Genomic DNA, 13,373 nt, shown 5'->3' with positions numbered 1-13,373 from the left:
CCTCTGGAGGTGATTCTCTTTCCTTCAAGTCCCCAATAGCAAGTTTTCTCATGCTGAAAAAACTCTGCCAAGAAGAAAATCCAAAATATAAATACAAGAATCCAAATGATAGCCTGTCCTTAACAGAAACTGCATGCTGCAAATCATAGGCCCAGAAAGTCTTCATCTGTTATTATGCTCCCAAGCCCTTCTTTATTAAAATATATCCAGGATCATCTTTAAACTGAACATGGTATATACTGTATCTTCAGGGAACACAGCTGTGGCTTTGCATTTGGTTAGCACAGACATGAATCAAATATCAACAGTGAATATGATGTCATCTCAGGACAAATAAATGATAGATAGATAGATAGATGATAGATAGATAGATAGATAGATAGATAGATAGATAGATAGATAGGATGATGATGATGATAGATAGATAGATAGATAGATAGATAGATAGATAGATAGATAGATAGATAGATAGATAGATAGATGAGATAGAACCATCCATCCCCTGATGCTACAGCACAAATACACGAAGTAGTCACCACATCTTACACAGAAATCTCAGGTGGCTCACCACTATCAGTAGCTCAACGCCAGCAAATTTACTTCACGATTTCAGGTCTTCTCTGGTTTCTTCACACACCTTTCCATTTCTGAACCAATATCCACTTGAAATCACTCACCCAAATCGTAATAATATACAAGACCACGGGAAAAATAAAATTCCTTTGTTTCAGAAATGCTTAGTTCAAAGGTACTAAGTCTCTAGCAACCATGCACCTGTAAGGTATCAAAAACGAAGCCGCGCAAGTATTTCGGGGAGCTGTAAAGTAAGAGCATCCAGGAGAGGAGCAAAAGGCGGAAACCAGTAAACGTGAAACATCCTGAAAACAGACAAATGTACATTTATCTCCAGATAAAGAGACATCCGGCTCGGCTGTTAGCAAAGAGCCTCCTTCACACGAACCCAAACAGGCCTTTTATCAACATCCAATGATTTCTGAGAGGCGATTACAGTACACAGGATCTTTTCATATTTTAGCTGGCAGCCTCTTGGCTTGTCACCATTTGCCAAACGACAAGTAATCCCCAGCTTAGTTATTTTTATTTAAAAGATTCCTACCATTTCTATTTAAATTTATTTCTCCCATAGCTTGAATATTCATTAAATATTGAAAGGAGCTGGAGTGATGATAAGAATATATCCTAAGAGAAAATGTGTGAGAAAACATCATTCGACTCCGCAAAGGGTCTGTGTTCTGCTGGTGGTTGTCATGAGCAGGAGTCATCTGGAACCTCCTTTCCTCCCCGTACGTTGTTGCTTACCGGAACGCACCGTCTAAATAGCACTGAAATTAACGCCACCACATAAATATCTGTGAACATGTGTAGCTCAGACTTACAGCTGCTTAAATCGTCAAAGCCATATAGTCTGGATTTACCCACACTGAGTGCCTACGATTGCCTCCTAAAACCCAGATGATCTCCAAGTAGTTTAGTAACTTGCATTAACGGTCACATTCTGAGGATGCAGAGGGTGAGACGAAAGAGCACATTTCATGCCGATGCTTTCGTGGTCACACTCATCACCAAGCCACAAACATAGTGCGCAATGAATAAGCAATAGGCAAACAGACGATTCTCCTTGATATTTGCTTTTCTTTTCTTTTTAAAACTTTATTGGTGCTGGCGGGAGGTGCCTTTGTGTGTATGAGTCTGTGTACTTGTCCATCCATGAATGTGTGGGTGATAGGCTGACCTCAGATGTCTTCCTCATACATGCTGTTCTTCATTTTCTGGAACATGATCTCTTACTTAAGCTGGAGTTTAGTTTGTGATAGACGTGCCAGCCACTGAGCCCCCGGGACCACCTGTCTCCACCCTCTTACCTACAACTTGGACTAGAGACACAGCACAAGACCATCTGGCTACATCCACTGGGACTTTCACATGATTACAAGGGATCCGAACTCGGGTCCTTATGCCTTTTGTAGTAAATGCTGTGACCACTAAGCCCCTCTTCCCAGGCTCCAACACTTCTTAATCTCACTATGAGACAATAACAGCCTTCACCCTTATGGGTGAGTTATATATAAGTCCATTCTAAACAGGCTTGCTTTAAAGGAAGGTTTTTTTTTTAACTTCATTGTGTGTGTGTGTGTGTGTGTTTCATTGGTGCGGATGGAGGCATTGTAGTCCCAGCACTCGTGTTTTAACATTTTGAATGACAATTATTTCTAACTTAGAAAATACTTTATTTCTTTCCCATATATTACATCCCATCTGCAGTTTCCCCTCCGTCCATTCCTCCCTTGCATCCCCCACCGCCTCTCATCCTCAGATCCACTCCTCTACCATTTTCCTTTAGATAAGAGCAGGCCTCCCAGGGATATCAACCGAGCATAGCATAATGAGTTAAAATAAGACTAGGCACATAACCACACAGCAAGGCTGGATGGGGCAACCCGGTAGGAAGAAAAGGGTTTCAAGAGCAGGCACGAGAGTCAGCAACAACCCCACACTCTGCTAGGAGTCCCACAAGAAACACAACTTTAAGAATAATGGTTCTAAGAAAGCCTTCAGGCCCACCTATTTGACAACAGGATCTTTTAGATGTTTCAAAAGAAAAACATCCCCCAAGAATAGATTCAAAAATGGTTAACAGCACTGAACTCTACTGTAGAAGTCAGACTCAAGCATATTTACTCAGGATCCGCTCCTGGAACACTGTGTAAACACTGTGTAAACAAGAATAGCATCTCTATCACCAAAGAACTGTGCAACCAACTAGGGCGGGAAAAACAATGCACCAAATGGCAATGGAAGGCATGTCCATCATTATCAAGATAGACTATCAGGAAACAGTAGTTAACATAAGGAATCCATGTGTTTGCAAACAATTCCCAGCATAGAGAAGGAATGCAATCCACAACTGTGGCACACAGGAGACACCCCCGTGGAAAGAACTTTTGAACTAAGTTGTAGTTGAGAAGGTTTATCTGTGACTTACAAAAAAAAGGTCAATCCACATAGTCAAAATAAGGGAAGGAGATTCAAGAGCGCAGAAGTGCCAGTACTCGGAGTTTGCAGGGAGATTTTGGCATACTTCATAAAATTTCATGCAAATTTGTTTTAAAGAAAAGCTTTAATATTATCAGATTTCTTAGAATGAGATTTGAACCTTAGACTATGTATGTAATCATGGTTATAAAGAAAATATTATGCCTTTGAGCCTAAGAGCTCTGTCTCTAAATGAGTCACAGAGATTAGAAATTTCTACTGCAAGTACTTATAGTAAGTGTATTACAAATGAAGTGAACATTTTATCTATGTATTTGTAAAATGACAGAAGACTAAGCAACCTTGAGTCTCTACCTCTACATACACAATCAATACTTCCATAAAACAAGGTGAATCTTTACTCTGAAATTAAGTATAAAAGTTTTCTTTAGATCATACCCAAGAAATCAGTTATTCACAGGACAGCATGGATTCCATAACTGAATGAGTGGACAGCTTCACCTTGGAACAGCAATCAATGTCCATACAGGTGGACACAGGTTCAGTAGGGGATTGTTGCCTGTGACTTGCCATTCACTTACCAGCATCTGCTGTCTGAGCTGCCTGGCCAGGATGCTGTCCTGAAGAGCATTCTCCCGCTGAGAGGCATCTGCCAACACATTCACTGTGGTTTCTGCTTCCTGAAGCCACTTGGTCAAGTTCTCCAAGTCTCTACGAGAAGTCTGCACTGTCCGAAGTTCAGTCTCCAAGGCACTCTGTCTGTCAGTGATGCTAAAAGAAACAATGTGGCAGATACAGTTTTGTGACTTACAAGGTAACATCACACATTATCTGTATGTAAGACAAAATTAACAGCTAGCCTCAGAGGAACTGCCACCCTTTAAATCATCAAATGTAACTCTGCCGTTTCTTCATCTGTTGATATCCTATTTTTAATATTTATTTATTTGTTTATTATGTATACAATATTCTGTCTGTGTGTATGTCTGCAGGCCAGAAGAGGGCACCAGACCTCATTACAGATGGTTGTGAGCCACCATGTGGTTGCCAGGAATTGAACTCAGGACCTTTGGAAGAGCAGGCAATGCTCTTAACCACTGAGCCATCTCTCCAGCCCCAATCTGTTGGTATCCTTAAGGAAATCTTAAGTGATTTGTGAGATACGGACACAGAGACCTAGAAATATTAACAAAGCACACCCATACCATCAAATAATTAGGCCTGCATTTTACATATCATATTTGTACATTAATATAGTCTCTTATAGATTTATACCTTATCTATGCATTTCCATAAAAGGGATGTCAATTAAAATTCAATATCAATACATATTCATATATCACTGACTAAATGGGAAGGAGCAAATAAAAAGAAATATTTACGATTTAAATACTTAAATATTTAATAAACGTAAGGGCTAATGTGTGCAGCTCAATGATAAAGCACTTGCCTAATATTTACATGGCCCTAGGCACAATCCCTCACACTACAAAGACAATATTAACTTTTAGCACTTACTAATAATCCAAGTAAATACAAGGTGATTTAATAATATTTGACTTAATATATTTAATACCATAATAATATTTAGTAACATTAATTTAATATTTATTAATATTTAGAAGACACTAGACAGATAAACTTTTATGAATGTTTCATTAGTTCTACATCAAAACTAGAGCACTGGGAGTTACACAAATTGGAAAAGACACATACTTGTATAGTCAACATTTAAAACATTATATACCTCAAAGCTTCTCAGACAAATTGGTTTTTTAAATAGGTGCTGGGCTGGAAAGATGGACCAATCCATGATTAGTAGTACTTAATGTACAATCATGAGGATGGGAATTTGGGTCCCAGCAAGTAACAAGTCCACATGTGCCTATAATTCTAACTCCAAGGGATACAATCGATATAATTCCTATTTAGGCCTCTATGCAGGCAGGCAGACTAATGACAGACAGATGCACACACACAAAAAAACTAAAATAAATCTTAATTTTAAAAACTGGGCACCAACAATTTCAGTCCTTTTCATTTAGACCCAGGAAAACTGGAACTGTATGTTCATACAAAGCCTCACACACAAATGTTGAGAATATCATCATTCAGAATATGGAAACATCACAGCTCATCCTATGAAGGAAGAACGGATCAATGGGATATTATACATCAATACATGAACAATTACTCAATCATAGAATCAAAAAGAAAAAAGTCCCAAGAAGCAAGCTAACATACCCATACCACAGAAACATTACGTAAGAGAAGGAATCCACAAACGGAAGTGGGAAATACAGATTTTCCCACTTCAGGGAAATCTCTAAAGCAGATAAACTCAAAGAGAGTGAAAGCAAATGACTTATCCCCTAGGACCACAAACAACCCAAACAGGAACTTAAAGTATGGTCTATGCAAGCAATAGACTATGACTCAGACACCAAGACAAACGATGTACAGTGACATGGGCAGGCTCTCAAATGCACACCGCTAAGTGAAAGAAGCCAGATACAAAAACTCCAGTGAATCCACTCACGTGACATAACCTGGGATGACACAATCATACCATCATTCACTCCCCAAAGTTTCTGCAGTCACATTTGTCTAGGAAATAAGCCCAAATTGCCTGACTTGGAATGTGATGTTCTTTATAATTTATAAACAATTCCTTTTCCCAACTTTATCCTCTACTTTTCCCTCACATTCTCTTTACGACCATGGAATATGTCTCAGTTCCTTCTAGAATATTATTGATGGTATGATCATCTAAAAATTTTATATCCATATGACAGTATCCTTCCCATCATCTCCATTAACAAAATCATACCCATCTTCTACAGTTTAGAGCGTGTGTCTTCTAGACTACTCCTTCTTATCTTTCCTCACTCTGGGCTTATAAAAGGTCAGTGAGCCGCTTTATATCGAAAATAATCACGTGTGTTCTAGAAAGGTCCTTAGATTCTGATCAAATCTCACACTACACTTTTACAATATATAGAGATTTCTGATCTGTCCACTTACTCTATAACCTACAGGCAGAAGTTGGTTTCTATAGTTCCACATTCATCGAGTCCTTAATACAGAATTATGACATTCACAAGCAATCCATCTGGCCATAATACGCCTTTGAGATCTGCTCCCAAGCACCATTTTCCTGGAGACTGCGAGTCATAGACTACATAAAACTTTACGTTTCATGAAGGAGGAAGGTTCTAGAACCAAAGAAACAAGATTCCCAACACCAGAAAATACCAAGGAGCTCTTTGATGATGAGAAAGGGGATCAGAGAAAAAAAAGTGTGTGGCCATTCTGATTGCTCTGAAAATGCTGTGTTAACTCAACAAAACCTAAAAAAAAGGAAAAACCAAACCATGAGATCCAAAAGAGAAACTGCACACTGAGAGAAAAAGAATAGACATACTCAGTATGGTGGGTACTAACAGGCTCAGAAAGCGTGGCTGCCAGAGAGACGCCTTCAAGGTAAAGATATTAGAAGTGACAGATTGCTCAACATGGTAAACTTTGTAGAAAATTACACTGTTGTGCTACTGGAAAGATGCAAGAAGAAATTAGCAAGAGGAACAAGAAAATTACACATTCAAAACCAACATAAATATTAACTTCAGATAAAACAAACAAACAAAAAGTTCTGTGAGACCCTGACTCAAGAGAATAAGACAGAGAACAAGACAGGAAGACTTCTGATGTTCTCCTCTGGCCTCCACATGAACACAGATGGGACACACACACACACGCACGCACACACACACACACACACACACACACACACACAGAGGCATATACCACACATACGCATAAAAATAAACTTTTTAAACGTAACAAAGAACATTGAAATTTAAACTCTGCTTATAGAAGTCTAAATGATTTTCTGTTATTATAATGAATCACAGTGGAGGATAAGCTCAGGGGTAGAATGCTTGCCTACTGCATGCACTGTCCTGATTCCTGTAACCAAAAACCAATTATCACAGTTCGCATACATATGTCACTTTGTGTTCTGATTTTTGAGGTTAATATAATTTATATAAATTTTCTAGTAGAATGCAGCTCAGTTAAGTCCCTCCTAGTTTATTAAATTTCTACTTCTAAAATTAGATCCAATGCTAGTGTGGTATACTGGGTATTATAAAAATCATTTATCCATTTTCAAGAAACTATGGGTGATTCATCATAAGAAAAATAAGATGAAAATTAGAGGTTCAGAACTATATACACACAATTAACCAGACAAGCTAAGAAATTACCTTTAATACGCCTTGTAGGCTACCCTCAAAAGAACTTAATTTTGCCTCCTCTCTCATTTCCCAGGGACATGGCTTAGGGTAAATCATTTAAAATCTTTGCTTTATTTGTTCCATCCTTAAAATGAAGAGCTTGGGCTGCAGATGAGTGAGAGAGCCATTGCAGACACTCCAGGGGTCCTGTTCAAACTGGGTCATCCATTGCTAAAGATGGCAGAAGATAATGTAGGAGTTCATCCATCGCTGCCCACATGCTCGCTACAGATTCCACAGTGTTAAGGAGTCTCTGCTTGTCCATGGATGGTTACTGGTGAAAACATGAGCAGAGTGCAGACAGCAAGGAGTCTGGGAGGCATCGGCATCGATCCATTGATCCCAAGGCTCCTATGACCACTTCTGGTACTGAACTCATATTCATCTGGGTGTCTAGGGAACATATGTGCGTGCAGAAGCTAAAGGATAAACTCTGATGATGTCATTCCTGAGACACCATCTACCTTTTTTTTTTTTTTTTTTTTTTGACACAGTCTGTCAGAGGCCTGGAACTTGCCATGCAAGCTACCCTGGCTGGCGACTGAGCCCCAGAAATCTGCCTATCTCTGCCTCCCAGCCCTGGGATTACAAGTACATACCACCATGTCTGACTATTTTTCCTTTTTTTTTTTAGAAACATAGGTTGTGGGGAATCGAGCTCAGGTCCTAATTCCAACTCTCAATTTGCTGAGTTTCAAATAAGACCAGAAAGAAGTAGAGGAAATCCTGAGAAAGAGTTGATGGATATAAAGGAAGGAGTATATTATGACCAGAAGAAAGGCTTCAACCTTAGGAAATGTCTGTTTGGAAGACAATGGCAGGGACTTTTTAAAAATCTATAAACCTACAAAATCAAAAAAAAAATAAGAATAGGCTGAAAACATGTAAAATAACATTTGAAGTCTACAAAAGGGGAATTTAGCTAAAATATTTTTATGCTTCAAACAAAAGGAATAAGTGACTACAGGACACAAAGGAAACAGAAATAGCTTCATATAGAAGTTGGAAGGACATCCATGGTGACACACTTGTGGTAGTTTATATTAAAGGGAACTAGGATTTTCTAAAATATCAACTCTTAGCTTTCACATGATATCTGTAATAAAACTCGCTGCGCTAGTCTATAAAATAAGCCGATAGCCATTTTGTAACATAAAATATGGCCACCCACATAGCAGGCTTTTGGAAATGTCATCCTAAAGATGTTAGGCAATATTTGATATTTTTAAGCTATAAAAGGTAATATACTATACAATGAAGGTTTTGTATTGCTCATAATTGGTCAAAGAGAATATTCTTACAACTATGGGTCTTTCTTACAAAAAACAGGCATGTTTAAGAAAGCCACAGTTGTGTTTGATAATTTTGATGTTTTAAAAGATGACCTCTGCAGTGGTATAAGACTTAAATGAATTCATCTCTTTCTGAGTAGACAATGGTAGCACCATCCTGAGTGGCAGGTAGAAAAATTAGAGTAAAATGATTTCTTAAGATTTTATTCCCTTGAAAACAAAATTAACATTTTTCTGAAATACATACTATGAGAAAACGAGCTCTCAAAGTGAACAGTAAGCATTGCTGAAATGCCCTGTGCTCTTCCAGGGACCAGTCCATACTATACAGAGACTGAGTCCTAAGATATTTCAAAATTCATTCCGTGGGACTAGAGGAGACTGTGTGCTAAGATACTAATACTAGATCACTTAAGAGGCTGAATAGCCCCTGCTTCCAACTCATGATGCATAGTTAACACACCAGAGCAGCTATCTGAAAGAGAGAGAGAGAGAGAGAGAAAGAGAGAGAGAGAGAGAGAGAGAGAGAGAGAGAGAGAGAGAGAGAGAGAATATGAGAGCACCCAGACACTTCCATGAGAAGTTGTGTCTCTCTACACTTTTTTATTTACTCACTTATTTCTTTAAACTAGATCACTACTCACGTTTGTCTTCATTAATCAACTGATATTCTGCCATTCCATATCTTCCCCAACATGTCCCAGGCTACCTTCCAAAGGCATCTTCCATCAAGCCCCAGAGCTCCTACTATACAATCGCCTCAGTCCCCTCAGGTCAAGCCCTCATCTGACCTTCATGGAAGTTGAGATGCTTGAGCACAGAATTACCACGCCTTCCATTCCTCCCTGTTCCTGTCCCATCTGGTCGTCCCTCCTCATAGAAAATGTCTCAGAAATTGTTTCTATGAATTGTTTGCACTTTCTCACCTCCATATTGGTTTCCTCCCCAAGCCTACATTGTCCCCCAGGTCAGGGATCAATATCTGTTATAAAATTCAATCTTTTATTACTCCCACTGTATCAAACCACAAAGCTCATTCACCAAAGCAATATCCAAAGCACAGGTGGAGCCGATGGTATCCATGGCTGGATCACAACAGCCAGCACTGTCCCCATTTCTAAACTAGACCCAGCAATCACTTCCTTTCTGCTCTTCATAATTATTCCTTTACGCCAGTGAACTAGTCTCAAAGTGAGACTCACACAGACTAAATCTTCATCAATACAAACAGTGTCGCTCCTGTACTTGGTACCCCAAGAGCTCCCCATTGCACACATGCCATGGAAATCCTGTGATTTACAAACTTCATATCTGGCCCCTGCCCCCCACTCCCCTCACATCTCAGGCCTGATGACTTTTACAGCTGCTGTTTATTCTGGAACTTTCTTCAGCTTTTCTTAACCCTCAGAAGTAGCTTCAATATCGCCTCTGATGTTTGCTTTATTATGTTTGCCCAAGTTTCCTAAGTCCTGTCCATACACTGCATCACTGACTTTATATATAACTCTCAAACAACCTCCTACAATTATTGCCCCCCAACTTCTCCCATACTACATGGTTTCCCTTATAGAATATAAGGTTTATGGAGGCAGGTACAAGTATAGTTAAGGTTGTTTCTCTGGGACTCTCATAGAGCCTGGCCAGCTAAGGGCTAATGAGTAGTTCTTTAATTAAATGATTAATTCACTGCAGGAATAAAAATACAAATGAAGGAAAAGACAAAGAGTGTGCCTATTAGCGCTCTCGTGTATTTGATACAGAACTGAGAAAAATGTCTGCATGTAGAAGTCTGATTGAAAGTGAACATAGGAGCGATCTCAGCATGCACCACATATGGTGTTCATGAAGGCTTTGCCAGTTCTAGAACAGAAAAATAATACACGGAATATTAAATAACAGGACAGAAAAGATATAGAAGAATATACATTTTACACTTCTCTAAATGCTAGTGATATAAATAAAAGAAACAGACTGAAAACTAAAGGTTAACCAGAAGAAAAGAAGTCATCTTCCAAGATGATAAAACAAGTTGATTGATCCAAATTTCTGAACCTCATACTGGTGAACAACCAAGAAGGAAAAAAGCGACCTACACTTGAGAGTGACAGTTGCTCATTTTATGAGCTCGGTGGTTGAGCCTTACCAAAGTTAGGTATAAGTAGTAACCCCAATATGATATCTTTCAATGACCACTCTTAAAAAGTATTGGCCAAGCTAAAGAACAAGCCATGCTCAAGAAGAATGCATCCTTTATACTTAATATACAGAGATGATAAGCAAGCACTAACTGAGAAAGGGAACTGAAATAGAAGCTTTGGGATATGCAACAAAACACACTGGGAAAGCGATCGTGGCCTGGGGTCTAACAAATCCAATCTTTTTATCTCTGAGTCTCATATGTTCCAGACTGCCTCAAACCCCCTGTGTAAAGGAGGATGTTCTTGATTCCCTGATGTCCTTGCTCCTATCTCTTGAGTACTAAGATCACAGGTCATGGTTGTCATACCCAATTTATGCAGTACTTGAGAATAGAACCCAGGGCTCTATGCATACTAGACAAGCCTTCTAACAACAGAGCTACATCCCCAGCCCACAGACTCAATTTTCAGAGTTCATAAAACATCTGCCAATCCTTGTAATCTACATCCAGTCCACATGTATTAATGAAAAAGACAGTATCATCTCAAAAGAAGAACATAAAGTTATTCCGCTCATTGGTTTGAACTGTATGCAGGGCTTCGCCCATCAAAGAGCAGACTTTAAAGTTTTCTACCCTTTTCTTCCCAGGATTGTTAGATTTGTGCTTTAGCACAAAGCACTTGACTACAACATAAATTAAGCAAGCATGATGATTTCACTAACCAAAATAACTGGATTTTTAGAGGAGTTTCATCTGCTAATAAAGACTGAGTGTATCACTAATGCATCCATTAAGGCAGATAATCCAGCACTTCATCTTTGGGATCAGTATGACAAACAAGCAGCTACAGGCTTCACTTTCTGCACATCAACCACACAAAGCACACAACATGTGAGAGCTTGCAAGAAAGACACAGCAGCATGGCGGTAGTCTAGGCGACATATTTTGGAGAATAGACCAGACACCGAGAACTTTTATATGTGACTTTTAATGTCACAGTAATCCTATGCATCAGACATGGTCTCTGCTTTAGAGCCAGGGAAAGCGAAAGTCAGTGAGATGACATAGGCTTTGCTCAGGGTTCCCACAGATGACAGATGCATATGGTGGGACTTTAACCAAGGACTGTCAGATACCTCACCCCGAGCTCTCTGTTCCTTCTGTACCATCCTGGAAATGCCTTAAAATAAGCAGAGGAGAACAGGGCCTTGTGGAGTAAGGACAAGGAGAGATTCCATAGTTACAATACCTGATTTCATTTACAATCCTTCAGAATGGATAATTCTATGTATATTCATATACATGCCTATATACATCAATATATATACATATATATGCATATATGTATGTGTATATACACACACATAAAATGTTGTTTTATCTATGCAGAGCCTAAAAGTAGAGATAAACACCATTCAGACCCAAATTAGGCATCTACACTCCAGAATTTGCTAAAAATTGACTATTACTAAAGCAAATGCTTTAAAATCTAAATATATACATATTTAGATATATTTATTTATATGTATATATTTAGATTACTAACATGATGCCACAGTGGAAAATTCTGTTTCATTTCTTAAAACTACTTAACATGTTATATAAATTACCTTCAGGTAACAAGTACAAGGTAATATGAAGTTTTATTAATTAATTATACAGTACTGGAATGATACAAGACCTCACACATGCTACACTCCCCAACTTACAAGGAACATTTAAAACACAATAAATTTCATGTTTAGATTTGAGCGTCATCTCCTTTATCTGTCCTACATGTCTCCAAATTCAAACCACATCTAGCCCCAAGCATTTCAGATAAGGGATACTGAGCTTTGTACAAACACATTACAACTATCTAAATTTGCAATAAAGAATTACAGAACTGCCATTAAAAAGCAAAGCAAAAAAAAAAACCTAAGAGTTTTTGCGCATTAGAAATTAATGTATCTATATCACAGATTATCTTCTTCAGGTAGGTTAAGGGAAGCAATCAAACATACTAATACTTCTAGGAAGCCATTCACACTGAGCTACATAAAGACTATAAGAAATATCCTCAAAAAAGAAAGAAAGAAAGAAAGAAAGAAAGAAAGAAAGAAAGAAAGAAAGGCCCACACATCAAAGGACAGCTTTATGTTATTGGGATTTTGACATTGAAGATAAAGGAATGAGGGCCTTTAAGTGTGGATGGTTGATTTCAATTCATACCAAACATTGCCACTGAAAGCCGAGATTAAACTTCACACATTACAGTCACTAACATTATTGCCTATGCAAGTGCAACACCCTTCACCTCTGCAGAATTCTGCTGACAATGATATGTATTCAGAATACAGCTGTGAAGTGAGAGGAAGCGACAACAAAAGCCTGTCGGGGCCATCGGAGTGGCACAGTCCTGAACTGGAGGTTGCTATATCAGTCACAGAAGCTCTCGTATCTTTCATCTCATCTGCTCTCTACACACAGAGCAGATAAGAAGCGGTAAATAGAATCACAGACAGATCTGAGGAGCCAGGGCACAGCGCGAGCATTCACTACCAATAGCTGACATTCTGATAACAAAGAAGAAAAATTAAACCCTTGCTAAAGAAAAAGCCTGGCTGTATAAGCAAAAGGGCCCGAATT

The 13,373-nt window shown here is 38.7% G+C and overlaps 1 protein-coding gene across 2 annotated transcripts in view; it reads right to left on the bottom strand.

Moving 5' to 3' along the window:
• LOC126513311 (utrophin) overlaps positions 1 to 13,373 on the bottom strand; it is a 346,673-nt gene that overhangs the window by 246,710 nt on the left and 86,590 nt on the right. For both annotated transcript variants that reach the window (XM_050161608.1, XM_050161610.1), the window contains exon 32: positions 3,597 to 3,786. In XM_050161608.1, the coding sequence (XP_050017565.1) occupies positions 3,597 to 3,786 (190 nt within the window). The remainder of the gene's footprint in view (positions 1 to 3,596; positions 3,787 to 13,373) is intronic.

The sequence above is a fragment of the Alexandromys fortis genome, unplaced genomic scaffold (genome assembly GCF_014885135.2).
Source record: "Alexandromys fortis isolate MF-2015 unplaced genomic scaffold, M_Fortis_MF-2015_v1.1 scaffold_134, whole genome shotgun sequence".
Taxonomy (NCBI): Eukaryota; Metazoa; Chordata; class Mammalia; order Rodentia; family Cricetidae; genus Alexandromys; species Alexandromys fortis.
The sequence above is the reverse complement of the archived record's forward strand: the minus strand, read 5'-3'. Positions and strand labels throughout refer to the sequence as shown.